A 17,522-nucleotide genomic window follows, 5' to 3' on the forward strand; every position below is an offset into this window, starting at 1 on the left:
TAAACACACAACTCACCGCTTCGGATGTTACTCGTATCCACTACTAGACTCCTAGATAAAACGGTATCATCCGTGCGGAGACTCCACAAATGGCACTCATTAGGCGCACAATTGCAGGCACCTATCTATCCGGTTATGAGATTCAACCGGAAGTGATTGAAAAGCCAAGGATGTTTGTGATGATATATCTCTCTTCTTCATCTGACCAATTCATTCACTCATACTGACATATCACCCATCTTCATCACTGTATATACCTCGATACCTATCTGTACATTTCTCCATGGTCGACATTGTCTACATGTCCTGTTCAGCCTCGTAACAAAGCTTACCTCTCTGTGAAATACAGCCATGTACCCTTCACCTATTCCTCCTTCAATCTTTGTAAATAACTCGACTCGCCTTATACGATCCAAGACAACTCAACGCATCTCCTCCTCACCTGTATACAGTATCTCTCCCGCATCATTACTCAGACAGAGAAGGATGTTTGCCCTTTCAGTCCATCGACGCGATCAACCCAAGACATTCTCCAACCAATCGAAATTACCTAGATTGCCTGTACCAGACTTGGAAAAGAGCTTGGAAGGGTATTTGAAGAGTCTTGGGCCGATTTTGGAGCAGACTGTGAGCTTCCCAGGGCAGCATGTCTATCTTTAGCTCATCTGTCATATTGACCGTAGTATGACGCGTCGGCCTTGCCAAACGAAATTGAAAAACGGAAATTGTTTGCTAAAGATTTCGCAGCCCCCGGTGGAATAGGTAGAACCTTACAAGAAAGATTGAAAGGTGAGCTGGTGATACCTGATTACGAAGAGTCTGATAGCTCACAAGGTTGTTTCGTAGATCTCGATCACGTCTCGCCGAATAATTGGCTCAACGATACTCTCTGGCTCGGACTGGCTTACCATACCTGGCGAGCACCATTACTCGTCAATTCAAATTGGTGGTTACTCTTTGCTCCTGATCCTTCTGATCCCATTCCACCTATCGCATCCGGCTCATCATCCAAATTAGAAGTTCCAGAACCCAATTCAAATCCGAAACAAGCTGCTTCTGCGGGAAGTCAGCGAGGTGGACAAGATTGGATAGATGGTAAGAAGGGGAAATTCGACGGACCAGTAGAATGGGAGAAAGTGGTTAAGAGAGAATGGATAAGTGATTGGCAGATCAGGAAAGCTGCTTGGTTAGCTAGGAGGTTTGCTGAGTTCAGGACGAAGTTGCTCAAGTAAGCTATGCATGCTTCCTTCCCTATAATGCTTGATCGTGTACTGATCATAACAATCTTTCGATAGAGAAGAGATCTTGCCGGACTCGTCGAAAGCTGGACCTTTTGATATGCATCAGTATTCTCGGTGAGTCTGCTTTTCGAGAGCCCATCTGCGCACTCCGAGCTGTAGCTGAAATTTAAAGCAAATCGTAGAATGTTCAACCTTTCCCGAATACCTTTACCGAACAGTGATGCCTTCTCAGTAGTCAATAATAAAGCTACTCATCTTACATTGATGATCGACGATTATATCTATTCTATCGATATCTTCTCACCTCCTTCAATCGAAGGTGTACCAGAACCTCTGTCTCCTTCGGAGATTGAACAGAGGTTCAAGGCTGCCGTTGATGATGCCAAGAAGCGTAGGGATGGTGGAGAAAGAGCCGATCAAATCGGCGTGTTGACGGCTGACGAGAGGGATAACTGGACAAAGGTGAGCTCATATATCAGTGTCGCCAAGAGAACTAAGCTCATTAATCGATCAACGATTGATTCAATTCTAGAATCGAGAACATCTGCTCCTCCTCTCACCAAACAACCGATCAACCCTCAATTCCATCTCTTCTTCTCTTATCGTCCTATCTCTCGACCCATACACTCTACCTTCCATCCCATCTGAAGATCCCCTTCGACTACCCTCTGTCGATGCCCAAGTACGCAACACAGCTTCTGGAATAGACGGAGCACGGAACAGATGGTTCGATAAAGCTGTATCGGTCATGGTGGAAACCAATGGTAGAGCGGGAATAATGGGTGAACATTCCCCGGTGGATGCGCTCATCCCATCTATCGTGGGAGAATACGTCCTTGCATCTCCCGTAGATCAATCTCAATTCAATTCGGGAACCAGCTCGAGCACTTCCGAAGGATGGAAGAAGCTGGATTGGGTGGTTGACGAGGAAATTACAAAAGAGATTCAAGGATGTAAAGAGAGAAATCAGAAACTGATCGATGATTCCGATGCGAGTCAATTATGGTGGGATGAGTATGGTGCGGAATGGATAAAGGCTGTCGGTGAGTAGTTCAAGCGTTTCATATAGTACATAATTCAGAGGGAATATGCTGATTACATTGAATTGCGATGATATGGTGTAAATAGCCAAACAATCACCTGATGCGTATATTCAACAAGCTCTTCAATTGGCATGGTACAAAGATCAAGGATATGCAACTGCTACTTATGAGACGGCATCGACTCGGATGATGTTACATGGTAGGACGGATGTGATCAGGAGTCTGAGTAGTGAAAGTAGGAGTTTTGTGAAGAGTATGCTTGATGAGAAAACTGATGTGAGTTACCGATCTCGATTACTCTCAACGACAAGTCGACCACAAATTCCAAATAATAACCATGTATCGATGTTATTCTGATAGGACTCCAAACGGTATTCGTTATTGACCGAAGCATGCAAAGCCCACAATTTCCTTACCCGCCAATCATCCCAGGGAAACGGATATGATCGACATTTAATGGGATTGAAAGTCCATTTGAGGGCTGGTGAGAGCCATGCACTTTTCGATGATGAGATATATGCCAAATCCCAGGAATGGAAATTATCCACCTCGGGATTGAGTGCGGGTGGAAAATTCATGGGCACGGGGTTCGGAGCTGCTTGGCCTGATGGATATGGAATCAATTGTGAGTTGCACCGTCATCTGAATGATGTCGAACATAGCCCAACAGTCAGAAAGTAGAAATGATACTGATTTGTGATCTTACAATTGATAGATCTCGCTGGTCCATATCTCGTCAAATTCGGTATCGAATCGAAATTCTCCTGCGACAAGACTTCCACACAGAGGTTCAAACACAATATAGTACAGGCTTTGAGGGAAATGAGGGGGGTTTGTGAGGGGGCAGCAGAAGAGAGTAAAGCGAGATTGTAATGCAAAGGATTGTGTGCTAGGTGATTGTATCGCAAGGGGAAGATTGAAGAAGAGGAGAAGCAGCAGAAGAAGTGTACATGTAGTAATTCATATATAAACATGCAATATCATCGTTATCATCTACAAATCATTGACTATATACATTGTTATACAAAGATACAAAGTGGTCGGAATGGCATGATCATGATCATTTCTTTGGGTTCCTCTTAGGCCTTTTGTCCTTAGCTTGTGAAGAGCTTGTGGGAGTCGCGCTATTTCTTGCTCTCTTGTTTCCTCCTCCGTTTTTCTTTCGCTTGGTCCTTTTACGATCAATGATATCCTCTTCTTCCTTATCCTCTTCAAGGGATATCCCTGATAATGGTGTCTCACCAAGAGCTACAAGAAGCATCACTTCCTTCTGCGATCTGGACAGATTATCGGTATATGCTTTGTTGTAGAAGTTGAGCCACGTGTGAAGATGTTCATCGGGGAGTGATTTTACATCAGCGAGGAATGGAAGAAGTTGGTATTCCTTTTTGACCGACAGGTATATATCAGCTCGAACATCAGACAGTCAAACACGGGCACGTATGGATCTTAGTGAGGCATACCACACTTACATCAGGCATACCTTCTGGATAATCGCGACCGTTCCTTGGATTGGGAGGCAATGGGATTTTCTCTTTAGCCAAGAAAGTAACATACCACTATAAGACGATCATTAGTGTCATCATTACAAGATTGAGAGCTATGCGGAGTGATAGCGTCTTGACTTACAGTCGCATCGAGTGCCCTGAAACTGTTGGAGATCCTGATAGCATCTTGCTTCATGAGATCGATGATCCTCAAAGCCTCGTCCACTACTTCCGGGGGGTAGTCGTAGGCTACGTAAGAGAACGCAATCTCAGTAACACTCCTCGCGAGAATATGATCGGGACACTGACTGGGTGATTGGTCTTGTTGAGGAACGGACATGGTGATCAAATGAATGTCTCTCCACTGATCTGTTACTACAGTAATGTGAATCTGGTCATACCTCCTAGTACTACCGTACACCAAAGAAAACGGTACCTCTTCTATTCACTGGGTCGATCAGAAGCTCAGGTCATCAGAGATTGACTGTTGTTCATATACGGACCTTTATCTATAAAAATAAAATATTTTTCCGGCTCCTTCGTGTTGTATAATCAGCCGTTACTACATTTGTACGATACTAGGTTCTTACTTTGACATGCTGTCGCCACGTGATTAACTATTTGATCCAGGATGAAAACGATTGGATGGATGACAAGTGCCACATTGATCAAACTCCGTTGAGTCGTGTATATCGCGGTGATTATCGTTGGTTGTTGGTTGTTGGATGCTGGCCGTTGCCGTCCAAGTTAACGTTTTGGTCATCTTTCGATGGGTGCGTGTATGATCAGTTTGTCGATCCGATCCATCATCTATACCCATCTTAGCTTCATATTATAGGAACCTATCTCTAACCATCCATTCATAGTGGCTCAATCGCTCCCACACGACTCAAAGAAAGAATCGGCGCTCATCTCTCCTCGATCTAGGTTCTCTGCCCCAACTACCTCAAGATGCCTCGACCCGTCTTACCACTCCTCCGACCCATCCTGTCCTCTTCCCTCCCCACTCCTCTTCCCATCGCTCGATCCATCCACTCCTCATCTAGGGTATTGCTAGCCACACCAGCTGGACGAAATCCATTTGCTCCCCGAAATACAGGACCTAAACATATCACACCTGGACCTATAAAAACTCCCAACCCGCGTGAATCTACCACTGCCGATGCGGCTTCTGAGGGATCACGACATGGTAATGATCAATCGGTTGGTACGGGCGTAGCGGATCAATGGCCTGATTATTCCAAAGGGCCAAGTGCGTTGGATAAAGCGAGTCAATTGTTTTTCTTCACCGAGATTGTAAGGGGTGAGTCAAACTTCCATTTCGTCATTCAATGTCGTCAATCGTAGATAATCAAAAAAGATGATTTGGCTGATATATCATGTGTAATACGCAAATAGGTATGTGGATCGTGCTGGAACAATTCTTCAGACCACCCTATACCATCATGTACCCATTTGAGAAGGGGCCATTGTCACCTAGATTCAGAGGTGAACACGCTTTGAGAAGATATCCAAATGGTGAAGAGAGATGTATCGGTGAGTCATTCTACCCTTTGAGACTTCGCATAAGACGGTTCAATCGATCTTTAAGGATGAGCAATGGCTAATCTCGATTTCGTATAATAGCTTGTAAGCTCTGTGAAGCCATCTGTCCCGCTCAGGCTATTACCATCGAATCTGAAGCTCGAGAAGATGGATCGAGGAGAACCACTCGATATGGTGAGTGATCCACAACCTTTCGATCAGCTGTGCATTCAGCGTTAGTTGCAAGGACAATCAGCTGATCGTGGTGATGGTGAAATAGATCTTGATATGACGAAATGTATTTACTGTGGATTCTGTCAAGAAGCTTGTCCTGTAGATGCTATCGTTGAGAGTGAGTTGATTGTGCTTTTGTATATCTCACATCAATTATCCGATGATGTCGAATAGCGATCATCGTTGTGTTGTATGTGAAACGGAGACTGATATATTTGATGCGTGATCTTAGCTCAAAACGCTGAATTCTCGACGGAAACTCGAGAAGAACTCTTATACAACAAAGAGAAATTATTATCAAATGGTGATAAGGCTGAAGCTGAAATTGCTGCTAACCTCCAAGCCGATCACGTAAGTTCCTATCCGGATTGACTGAGTTTTGTTCCAATATGGTATCGATTGCTGATTTTTATCGACATGTGCAGTTCTACCGATAATAGCATGGCATAATAGGTGTATGAGGTGGAGAGTATTTGTGTATAAGTTAGGACACCGATAGCTGGTATGATTGCGGATCAGTTGATGATCAAGAGGTGCATTGAAGATGGTATAGCATATAGATCGTTTAATTATGCATCAGTCTTAACATTGGGTTTACAAAATATCGATACTACGAAGAGTACAAAGAATCAAAAAGTCTAATGGACAATCCAACACCTCATGATTGTATTGCCAGAAATGTCCTTTCTCCACTCGATTCCACGCTATTTATATTCACTGTTACAAGCACGTTCTACACGTTATCCTATACATTTCACAACAAGAACGATCAGTTAATATACCTCTTTTCAAAAGTGTTTTACTGACCACTCGACCCATGTCAACGACTTATCAGTGTCATGCTGTGTTCCATTCTCGCGCATATTGTATATCGAAGGTTGAGTCAGACCTGTTCAACAAATGTATCAGCCACTGTGACAGACCATTAATGTTGGGAAGAAAATGGATTGGAGATACTCACTACGAACACTCTCTGCAAAACTCTCACTACCCTTCATTCCGTACTTTCTCTTCGACCGCAAAGTATTCCCACTTTCGCTAGGTAGAGTACCTTGTATATGTATAGGTCTGAAACCCCCATTCCAAGTTTTCGACAATTTATTACTACTGCTAGGTGTAGAAGCGTTCTTCCCTAGACGGTGGATATGATCGTACCCATGTCCAATATCAATGTCATCTATATATTCCTTATCCTCCTCTCTTACGCCTTCCTCTCTGGCCGAGTATCTGGGTGGAGGAGCATCGTACGAGTATGGTGGTTGGCTGTGAGTGTAAGTGTGAGTGTACCATGATATATCCTGGGTTAGGAATGGGATAGGCAATCCTCTCGATTTACTCCGTTGAGGTAGATCTATCTCATTTTTCATTTTCCCGGGTGGAGAGGAGTAGTTTGGAATGGAGGGTATGGATGAGGCTAGTTGTTCGGCTTGTCTCCGTAATTCTGCTAGGGAGGGGACTTGGACTGTTGAGAGGGATTTAGAGGGTAGAAGGAATGATGGGAAGAAGGTCAGGGTATTGATCATTCTGTATATCTGATGGTACGGTATTTTCTGCACTGCAGTACAAAAGGTAGGGGTATATATTATTGATATAATTTGTTTTTTTCGCTCTCTTCTGAGTGGGAGTCGGTATTTGCAAGGTACTTGGAATGCCGGGTAGTATTTCCAAGTGGGAAATATCGGAGTGTCGAAACGAGGCAGTAATATTGTTAATCGTTGTATCCTTTATTCTGACCATCAAAGGATCACCTATGGACGTTCAACGGTAAGTGTTTGACTGGCGTTTGAAGTTGTGCAGATTGGCCAATTTGCTGGTTTTACGTTTCACCACTTCGTAACATCTTAGTGAGTAGAGCCCTTGTCGCTGAGAGGCCTACGTTACGTAGATTGTCATCCCTGTCATCAGTGAGAGGGCATCGACTGTGTCAGTAGCACAAGATAATTGTACAATACGGAGTGTCTTCCTTCCCATCGTTTGACAGGCAACAATGAACAAGAGATATCTTATACCCTGTTATGCCGAGTCAGCATGATATGCTATGATGATACATGTTTTTTGGCTGGTTTTAGCATTCCCTATCTATCATCTACAGTCCTCCTGTGTTGACAGAAAATCTAGAGGACGACAATGGTGTTTGGTGTATATCTCGAAGAGTTATATGTGCTCTTTCCGGCCTGTCGGATCACCACTGATGTCAGCGAATGCATCTTTTAAATTATCGTTTGGGTTCCTCTCGTAGCGATTACAGCACCGTTGACCTGACTTTACAGAATCCTGCCCAGTTCCTCGAACATATTCGCCCCTCTCCATTCGACCATTTGAAAGGCAACTTGTTCTCCGCTGCCGCAGGTAATTCTGATAGAATGGATATCACTCACCTCCCATCCTGGGTAATCCTTCATGATCTCCTTCTCCCTAGCCAAAGCAGCCTGTTGTCTTCTATAGGCATCTCTATCTTGTTCAGCTAATAGTAATGGGACGAGGTTGATTCGCGACCATGCCTGTTCACGTTTGAGTTCTCTGCAAGGATGGAAATGCAAATGTGAGTAAGAGTCGCCGTGGTTGAGGAGAGAATGTAGAGCTCGTAAGGACGGTCGACAATCAATAGGAAATTCCAATAATTGCCTTTCAAACAAAGAGTTCTTATTGAAACAGAATATCATTACCCACCTCTTCTCCACATTTCCCTTTCCAACTCTCCAAAATCCAAAAGCACAGATAGCAGCCACCGTGCTGAATACTACTGCACCTCCTACACCTCTGACAGGTAAATTTCGCTTGTACTTGATAGCCTCGTACCCTCCCGGAGGGGGCATATCTCTATTTCACATGAACACAAAATCAGTTATGTGTGTCTCATTCACGGAAGGGACTGGAGGGGTGAGACTGACTGTCTAAACCCATGAAATCCTGATCCTGACATCTTTTCTTTATTTAATCTTGGTATATCGGTTGTATGATCGTATGGTATTCTTCAGCTGTTAATGTTGATGTTGTTCTCAGCTGTGATTGACCATTCACAATCCACTGCAAAGGTCAGCCAATACCTCGAAGGGACAGAAGGAGATGAACGGGATCAAATCAATTCGAACCGTGGGAGTCCTCTGAATATCTTTACTGGCTGTTTTCATTCAATTTATCCCGCCCGGTTGGTTTCGGAGCCCCACTCTCATCACTGCTGGCATATTATGGTCGTTGTTGACGGTTCCTGAACCGAGAATAGCGAGTAAGACGATGAGATGGACATTGAGAGATGAGAAGATCCTCCCCAGTAGCAGCTTGATAATCCATATCGACGCCGTGTCTCATCCAGCAAGCTGAAGGCTCACACCTATACCTACCGGAGAGCGGGCAAGATGGATCAGTAGAACTCGATCGACCATGAATCGACTTACCAACGCTTTCTCTTCGTGAGTATTCCTCTTCCTCTCCTTCGACCTAGCTTGTCATTCCTGCTAATCTATCTGTCGTTCGTTTAGAGCCATCCCTAGCTCGGGGTCCGATGGATCTTCCATACATCTTCGAGACCGGACCGGAGACTCTCCTCGGGTTTCTTCTCCTCTAGACCCATCGTTCAACATCCCTTCTCATCCTCATCGACCCTCTCATTCCGAACGGAGGCATATCGTCCAGAATCTCATATACAATGATCCGCGAACCATCTATCATCCCATATCATCTTCACCCAATGCAAGAGGGAACTTTACGAACAATCTGGGCTTGTTGACTGCTGGGATCAGTCGGCCGGGTAGACCTGGATTACTAAGGCATTTGACGGATGATGGGTCAGGGAGATTGAGTGGGAGTCAGGCGCCGACTCCTAGAGTGAGGAGTCAAAGTAGGAGTAGAGAGCGGGATAGAGGTGTCAGAGTGAATCTTATGAGTACAGCTTCGTTGAACGGGAAGAGGGGATGGGGCATGAATAGCGCTACGAAGACTACTAGGTTGAACGCTATGGCACAAGGACCAGAGGGGACTTATGCGATAGGTGGTGGTCAATGTATGTCTATGTCTACAACACAAAATGTCAATACTGACGAGTCTGTATCATCAGATCTACGAGTTATGAAGATACACGATCCATCATCAGGTTCAACGACACCTATATTCGCATCTGACGAGACGAGAGATCGGCACACGTTGGCAAAAGGAAACGGCGGAGTAACAATATCGGAAGTAGTGAATTTATGGAAACCTAATTGGCCTGTTGGGAAAGGTGTCAACGATGTGGATTGGGGCGTGGGAGGTGAGTAGAACCGCTCTTTTGATGGAACGGTACTCAACTAATTCTGGATAACCCGATAGCCTTCGACACGAAGATCGCTACTGCTACACCAAGCGGGAATCTCCTGCTATTCGACGTAGAAAAAGGCAAATTAGGTGAGCTGATGATGTAGACCTTTAATGATCTCACTTGCTCACTAAATTGTCAATCGTAGACAAGGACATCTCAAGCGGTACTTTCAGACCCATGAACTGTGTCAGACTATGTCCTTCTGCAAGTCACGGTCATCTAGCTTTAACGGGAGGTACGGAAGGTGGTGTACGCTTCTGGGTGAGCTTCCTCTAGATCCGACAACCACGTCGCCGAAAGCTGATGATTGTTCATTCTTCTCAGGATTTACGAGAAAGAGATCCTTCGAATCGGAAAGCTCTCAAACATTCATCAGCTATTACCTCCCTGACGTTTTGTCCGACAGACGCGTACCAATTCGTTGCGGGACTAGATGATGGGTCGATACGGAGATATGACTTCAGATCACCTTCAAGAAGTACTGGAAAAGCTTTTGGGGCTCATGGAAGTAAGAGCGTGCTGGATTTGAAATGGAAGGAAGGGGATGAAGAGAATAGTGATGGACATAGAGGTGGGGGTTGGCTGGCTAGTGCAGGAGCGGACAAGATAGTTCAGGTGAGGATAATATGGTTGCGTCAAAGTTTGGGATCAAGCTGATGTATCTCTTTTCACAGATATGGGACATGGGTCAACAATGGGATAAACCTCCTTCACCAGTACATTCACTTCATACCGCTTATCCAGTACGACGAGTTGCCTGGCGTCCTGATCACCCCACTGAGCTTGTCGTCGTCCCCCTGATCCAACCTGTCACATCGGCCGATCCTACCTTGTCTCCCAATCCGAGCTCTGTCACCCTTTCTTCCGACGGTGATAGCGCCAGTCACGCAGGGTTAGACGAAGATGCACATCTGGAAATATGGCATGTTAGACGTCACTACATTGCCAAATACGCTATTCCAACGCAAGATGGGGGAGCAGTCGATGTCGCATGGGCGAACGGCGATGACAATCTAGTGGCATGTTTTCAGAATGGCGGTTTCGCTCAGATGCAACTCAGAGGTCCATCGGGTGTGGGCAGTCTACCGCTTCCTCTGGATCAAGTGCCTAGACAACTGGTGGGATGGAGTCCGAGAGGTGAGATGGTGTATGCTGTTGACCGGTTCAAACTGGGAGAAATTCCGTTCGATGACGTGTGAGTGCCTTCACAGTTCTCGAAAAAGATGGATTATGTATTAGCTAATGTTGAATCTCTATGCTGAATTTAGCAAATCCGAATATGTGAATCATTGGGACAAACTTGGTCGACCAACACCATCAATAGCTGATCCAGCTTATGAACCCCTTCAAACACTTGGTTTCCTCCCTTTGCCAGATACAGACGAAGCCGAGTTTGCGTATCTCGCAAATTGGTATAAACTGGAAGGCGATACACCTGAGAACCTATGTCATTGGAATGGTAACGTGGCATTATCATGTGGTCGAGAGGATGATGCCAGATTTTGGGCATTCTTGGAAACCTTGATCGAAGAATTTGATCCCTCACCCAGATTACAGGGTGAAGTTGGATTCAAAGAGGATGTGTTTAGTGGAACGCTAGATGGGACCGCTCGATTATTTACTCCACCTACATGCTCTCCTACTCATGGCTCGCCCAATCACAATGTCCCATATCCATCGCCTACTGCAATACCTCTTACACGTTTGGGAGCGTCGTTTTTGGAGGAAGATGAAGAAACCCTTTCTGAACCTTCTGAATCATCCTCTTCTACCAAAGACTCATACTCCGATTCCGAATCAGAAGAAGAATCTCATCATCCGAAATCAAGGTTCCTCGCATTCGCTCCGCCCGATTCGATCACACGTAGATTGAGTGATGCATTGAGTGGTGGAAGTGCAAGTAGAAGGGAATCAAACGCTACTGTCATTATGCCAAATAGTAGATCAGTGTCAGCGTCGGTTTCAAATGCTATGTCAGCTATGAAAATGACTAAAGGAGGGATAACTGGAACATCAAGATCATCTTCTGGATCACCACCCCCTCCAGCTGCGAAGGAGAAAGAGAGCAATACGATGAGTACCTCGACAAGTAAGAAAAGTAGTTCATCCAAGATGACTTCTAGTCGGATAATGGCAATGTCAGATTATCCTGATCCATATGGTATACAAGGCGAATTCAATTTCTCGGGATCGACTACGACCGCTACTATTTCACGAACTAGTCCTACACCAAATAACAACAATAATAATCTGGACGGTATCATCGGAGGTAAATCCCTGAGAAGTAGTCCATTACCTTTTTCATCTTTACGGAAAAGTGCGGGCACACCGGAAGGTCCACTCAGTAGAAGAAATTCAGCTCAACGACAGCAGCAAGTGCAAGCTCAGGGTGTTGGTATGATCAAAGTACCTACAGCTACTGCGCTTAAAGGTGAAGTAGATAGATTTGATAAGAATGATTGGTTGACGTATAAGAAAAGAAGGGTCGACGCGCTACATGAGTGGTGGGAAGGGTGTATTGATGATGTGAGTGGATTCAACTCAGCGCTGGTATACCTTAATTCCTCAATCATCGATAATGTATTTGCTGATTATGATTACCATGTGTGTAGGGAGAAATGCAACTTGCTACGTGCATTGCAATTGTAGGCTCCAAAGTTGGTGATTTTCCTTCGAAACAGGTCGAAAGACTCGTACATTCTTATGTCGGTGAGTTTAACCCCAATCAAACTCAGCTAAAGTGCTCACAGGTTTATCATATACAATTGCTAATTTCCTTTGTTTTGCTCGCTCCTCATATGAAATCGTAGATATGCTCGAACGTCATCGACTACCTATACCAGCATCGTATATCCGTCTATACTCCCACATCCCCTCATTGCAGATAGTAGCGATAAACGAAGGTATAACTCATAAATTACATTGTGGACGCTGTGGAAAATCCACAGGTGAATTGGATGATATAGGTGTAGAAGGGAAGAAGTTCTGGTGGTGTAAGAAATGTAAATTGGGTGCTAAAGTCTGTTCGATCTGGTGAGTCGAGTGTACAAAACCTTTTCTTACACACATCGCTCTCTCCATTTCATTTCCGAGTGGATAAGAAGCAAATACTGACATTGTATTTTTGATATTCTGTTTAGTCGAAAGGTCGTTAAAGGCTTGTATCTAGGTTGTAAGAAATGTGGACATGGTGGACATGGGAATTGTATGAGGGTGTATCATAGTGAGTGATCCAGTAAGCCTAACCATAACAATTTGAATTACTGGACTAATTCAATATATTGCATAGACCAAGCACCGCTATTACCCCTCCATCCATCTAATGATCACTTATCAGACGGTAATGCAAGTTTGGCTCGTACTTACACAGGTACGTTAAGTACGACTGAACATGGCGAAATCGAGCAGGACATACCAATAGGAGGATGGAGTGTTTGTCCAACGGGATGTGGATGTAGATGTAGGAGAGTCTAACTTGCCTTGGTGGAATATCGTTGTCCAATGTTGTTGTACAGTAATTCAATTAATTTTGTATATAAATACAAAACGATATATAAACATGAACATGTTTGTGTATGTTCATACGGTACAACTGGAATTACTAAGTACATATACAAAATTTCAAATGGCCATCTATGATCCGATTCATCCGACTTGATATGATTTATCTATTTCGATCTCCACCCAATCTCGATCCTAATGTTGTTGTCCTCCAATCTTCTGCACCACTCATCGAATCTCTCACGTCGACAAATGAAATCCTCTCTTCATCAACATCCTTTTCTTCATCATCACTATCATCACCATTGCCATCCTCTTGACGTTGATTTCGTTTATCTGCCTTATACAAGAAAGAAGCTTCTTCCTTTGTTGTTGTTCTATATCTTTCCGTACGCATGGCCTGCATCGTACCGATTGTGTAACGTTGTCCGAATTCTTGAAGGGCAGTGACGAGTATTTGAACATCGGGTTCAAGGGAATTTGCACCTTGAAGGTAAGAAGTGGAGAAAACAAGTGTGAGATGATAAGGATCATTTAGATTACAGAAAGTTAGATGATGAAACTTACCTGTAACATCACCAAGAGATTGTAATCTCTTCATCTCCCTAATCAAGATCTTGGAGATGAACGACCATCTATACACGTACATCAAAGATAATCAGCGTAGATCGACCATTTACAGAATATCAGAAAAATTGGAAGGACAAGGGGGAAAACTCACGTCATAGCGATAAACACATCCAGATCACTCGTCATAACCTCCTTGGAAACAAATCTAACAGTCACAGTCAATCTCTTCGCAACGTTGATCGCATCGGTGTTCTCAGCGTTGAATGAGAAGACATCATAGAGGAACATCCATGCACAGCCTAAAACGAAGTGCTAAATATACAAATCAGAACCGAAAACCAATCAGTCTTTATTTTCTTCTCTCGTCGCCAAATACGATGGAAGAAAATGGCACTTACAAGCGTTATAAGATCTTTTCTAGCTTTGGTGAAATGCCATTCTTGTACTTTACCATCCCATTTCCACCACTCAACTCTCCATTCAGGTGGTAAATCAGATTCGATCTTAAGTAAAGCCTGTTTCACTTCCTCGTACGCTTTTGGAGTCCTGATTCGAGCTGTCCTTGTCCAACCTTCTTTACTCCTATTATTACTATTACTATTATGGTGCGTACCGTGACCGGTAGTTTGATAAGATGGCACGAAACCTGCTGCAGTACTGATTTGCGAATAAATGTAATCATCTATATTACTTGATGGCGAGTTTGAATTCGAGTTAGAATTAGAGGTTGAAGTTGGGTTGGACAATGGTAAAGATCTTTCCCAACCTTCTTCAGGAGGTTGATACATCAGTTTCGAAGCTCTTTCCAGGATACAAACAGCGCGCAATCTGATGGAGATCAGGGTAGTTTCTGCATAGTGTGGCAGAGGGTTGTGGAGAAGTGAAGGTTTGTATATCGATTGAATAGATTGATGATCGTCTTGTTCAGTGACTAGGCCCTGTGACATCAACATCATATGTCAACCAATGTCAATAATAGCACATCGGTTGTCAGATATTGTCGCTGATTGATACACTCACCAGCTCATACTCGTGCAAAGGCCTAGGGAAGGGTGTAGTAACCACTTCATCCGAGATGGCCGGGGGCCACTGTGTAGAAATACTTCCACATCGATCCGTGACATATATTGACCAACTGGATCGATAAAACATCAGGTCAACCTGACTGGCCTGTTGAGTCTCCTGGAAGGTAGATTAGCTAGGTCTTTTCACTCACAAACACCATATCCTCTCTCCTAGCTCTATTGCATCCTTAGGTGGAGGTAAAACGTATGATCGATGTCTCATCATTCCCACCAAGTCAGCATTGAGATGAGGTAAGTTGGAGGGCTTGAAGACTGATGACGGGATTTGATGTAAGCCACAGGATACAGCGAGCCTATACGAATGGATGTTTGACGTATCAGCATTGATACTCGGTATATGTTTGAGAACTCGCGGTACCGGAAAGATACATGATGCAATCTGACTGAGCTCACCTAGCCGCCTGCCCAGTCATCATCCACCCTTCATGATACCTAGCTTTACTGTACTTGTAGATGGCCAACAACGTAGAAGCCCTCGTAGCATCCAGTAACCTGTCGGCCATACCGATGGAAGTTTCCAGCTGACTAGAAGCAATCTTGTAGAAATGAGGTTCTAATTGTCTAATAGGTGGGGAATCGGATATCCGAGATGCGAGAGTGTACATGGAGTACAGTAAACATGGATGAGGTCGTTTGTGGGCAGGTAGCGTAAGACTATATTTTCAGTTACATGTCAGCTTAGATGGTTGATAGCAAAGATCGTGTTGCACTTCCGCAGGTGGGATGAAATGATTTTGGTATGACAGGTGAAGAAGAATGATGGGAACTCACCTAGCCATGAATCTCGGTACGTGAAATTCCTGTCCAAACAACCTCATTCCCGAGAAGAACAGGTCCAATCTGCCAAAACATGATTGTCAATACGACCTGATGTAGTTATATAACAACTACGATTAAAGACCAACTTACAGATGATCCCTCGCAACTTTCGGTAAATCATGAGCATCGAACCAACCACCGACCAACGTATTAGACCCGTCATCTTCCGCAATATCCTCCTTAGGATCATAAAACGGTACCGAGCTTCTCAATCCACCGCCGTCGCTGACAGCAGTAGCAGAGGGACTTGTACCAGGACCAGCCGGATCGTTGAGAGTAGACGCATCCATTATACCCGTTACCCACTGTTGTGAGTCACCTTCTTGTTGACCTTTCGTATCATCTTTACCTGTTGTGATCGATGTATGCCTATCGGCGCCCACAGTACGCTCCATTGATTTTTCGACATCCTTCAAGAACGATTCGGGATCTGATGATTGGGGGTGTTTTATCTGTGATGATCTGAGTAACTCAGCTATTCTGGCTTCGGATTCGGTGAGTGTATTGTTCTGGTTGAAAGCGTCAAGGAATGTCTTAGAGAAGTCTTCGGGATTACAAGAGTTGGCATATTGATTGAGAGGGATGGAAGCAGTTCCGAGCAGTTTCGAATTATTGGTCTGGGTCTGAGATTGATATTGAGCGGAGGGAGATGGCATGTTGGGGTCATCTATGTTGAGGTGCGTTGGGCAGCTGGTACTATTCGGGTCGAAGAATCCAAGAGAAGCTGAGATGGGTGGACTGATACTTGTCGTTGAAGATGGTGGAGGCGGCCCACCGAGGTGGGAATGAGGAAACGTACCTGATGAAGGATCAGGATCAGGAACACGACCCGATGGGTTTGTAATGATGTTGGGTGACTGGAAATGTGATTGGGGAGCCGAATTCATAGTGGGCTGATCAGCAGTGCTAGGACCAGTGGAAGTATCCCCAAAAGAACTCAATAAGCTCATATAGTTCGGATCTAACATGTTAAAGTCAAATAGGCTTTCTACATTCTGTCCGGTAGGGGAAGACGAGTTGACAAGTCCAAAGAAATTCGGTGTCGCACCGGTACTTGCACTTCCACTGAAGAAAGCACCACCGAAACTTGCAAAGCTGTTATGACTTGAAGAACCGGTATTCTGACTAGTACTACTACCTAGTATAGCATCGAACATGTTGATATCGAAATTTTCGTTGTTTGTCGAGTATCCATACGAGGTCGATGATGACGGTTCTCCTCCTCCCATTCCAGATAGGTCCATGGGCACGTCTTGAGATTGAGATGAACTACTTGAAGAATGATGTTGTAAAGGAGGGGGTTGAGAGGTCGATGCAGTGCTAGTGTTACTCTCCCTTCTGCCATTGTCTTCACTATTTCCTTGGCCTGTACTGGATTTCAAAAGGTTTTCCAACTGTGCGACTTTTTCTTCCAACTGTTTGACCCTACTAACGGGTTTACCGGAATCGTAAACGCATTCTCTTCCTGATTTCAAGCAATGTTGACATGTTGGTTTATCGGCTGAACATCTGATTCGCCTCTTCCTGCAGTATAGGCATGCATCACCTCGTTTGAGAGGTGGTGGATGGGATGGATCCTCTTTCGGCATGTCGTTGATGGAGTCTGGGATATGGGGGTCAGAGGAGAAGGAACGTGGGAGAGAAGATGATTAAATGCGATTTGATCTGATCAGGGGAGTTCGATTGATATTTGGCTCTAGAGGACTATGATTGCAGTCTTAGCA

At 44.4% G+C, this 17,522-nt stretch overlaps 7 protein-coding genes across 7 annotated transcripts; 3 read left to right on the plus strand and 4 right to left on the minus strand.

Annotated features, from left to right (window-relative positions):
* Positions 1–351: 351 nt before the first annotated feature.
* Positions 352–3,157, plus strand: V865_002294 (uncharacterized protein; the record flags this gene model as incomplete). The annotated part of the gene is made up of 9 exons (XM_066226096.1): positions 352–627; positions 684–789; positions 847–1,228; positions 1,296–1,355; positions 1,424–1,703; positions 1,774–2,284; positions 2,370–2,560; positions 2,645–2,909; positions 3,000–3,157. The coding sequence occupies 9 exons, from the start codon at positions 352–354 to the stop codon at positions 3,155–3,157; spliced, it is 2,229 nt and encodes a 742-aa protein (XP_066082193.1).
* A 187-nt stretch (positions 3,158–3,344) lies between these two features.
* On the minus strand, positions 3,345–4,111 carry V865_002295 (uncharacterized protein; the record flags this gene model as incomplete). The annotated part of the gene is made up of 3 exons (XM_066226097.1): positions 3,345–3,668; positions 3,757–3,843; positions 3,914–4,111. 3 exons carry the CDS (start codon positions 4,109–4,111, stop codon positions 3,345–3,347), a joined length of 609 nt encoding a protein of 202 aa, XP_066082194.1.
* Positions 4,112–4,722: 611 nt separating this feature from the next.
* On the plus strand, positions 4,723–5,901 carry V865_002296 (NADH-ubiquinone oxidoreductase 23 kDa subunit, mitochondrial; the record flags this gene model as incomplete). Its single annotated transcript, XM_066226098.1, has 5 exons — positions 4,723–5,074; positions 5,170–5,307; positions 5,398–5,490; positions 5,576–5,647; positions 5,762–5,901. The coding sequence occupies 5 exons, from the start codon at positions 4,723–4,725 to the stop codon at positions 5,899–5,901; spliced, it is 795 nt and encodes a 264-aa protein (XP_066082195.1).
* Positions 5,902–6,249: 348 nt separating this feature from the next.
* V865_002297 (uncharacterized protein) lies at positions 6,250–7,052 on the minus strand (the record flags this gene model as incomplete). Its single annotated transcript, XM_066226099.1, has 3 exons — positions 6,250–6,274; positions 6,337–6,418; positions 6,491–7,052. 3 exons carry the CDS (start codon positions 7,050–7,052, stop codon positions 6,250–6,252), a joined length of 669 nt encoding a protein of 222 aa, XP_066082196.1.
* A 591-nt stretch (positions 7,053–7,643) lies between these two features.
* V865_002298 (uncharacterized protein) lies at positions 7,644–8,452 on the minus strand (the record flags this gene model as incomplete). Its single annotated transcript, XM_066226100.1, has 4 exons — positions 7,644–7,703; positions 7,908–8,049; positions 8,200–8,349; positions 8,421–8,452. 4 exons carry the CDS (start codon positions 8,450–8,452, stop codon positions 7,644–7,646), a joined length of 384 nt encoding a protein of 127 aa, XP_066082197.1.
* Positions 8,453–8,910: 458 nt separating this feature from the next.
* V865_002299 (uncharacterized protein) lies at positions 8,911–13,297 on the plus strand (the record flags this gene model as incomplete). Its single annotated transcript, XM_066226101.1, has 12 exons — positions 8,911–8,939; positions 9,009–9,529; positions 9,584–9,775; positions 9,835–9,909; positions 9,969–10,084; positions 10,148–10,438; positions 10,498–11,018; positions 11,092–12,349; positions 12,436–12,532; positions 12,634–12,856; positions 12,964–13,046; positions 13,113–13,297. 12 exons carry the CDS (start codon positions 8,911–8,913, stop codon positions 13,295–13,297), a joined length of 3,591 nt encoding a protein of 1,196 aa, XP_066082198.1.
* A 190-nt stretch (positions 13,298–13,487) lies between these two features.
* On the minus strand, positions 13,488–17,387 carry V865_002300 (uncharacterized protein; the record flags this gene model as incomplete). Its single annotated transcript, XM_066226102.1, has 9 exons — positions 13,488–13,810; positions 13,892–13,959; positions 14,046–14,206; positions 14,293–14,832; positions 14,915–15,029; positions 15,111–15,272; positions 15,373–15,633; positions 15,751–15,819; positions 15,889–17,387. The coding sequence occupies 9 exons, from the start codon at positions 17,385–17,387 to the stop codon at positions 13,488–13,490; spliced, it is 3,198 nt and encodes a 1,065-aa protein (XP_066082199.1).
* Positions 17,388–17,522: the final 135 nt, after the last annotated feature.

This window comes from Kwoniella europaea, chromosome 1 (genome assembly GCF_036810445.1).
Source record: "Kwoniella europaea PYCC6329 chromosome 1, complete sequence".
Lineage (NCBI taxonomy): Eukaryota > Fungi > Basidiomycota > Tremellomycetes > Tremellales > Cryptococcaceae > Kwoniella > Kwoniella europaea.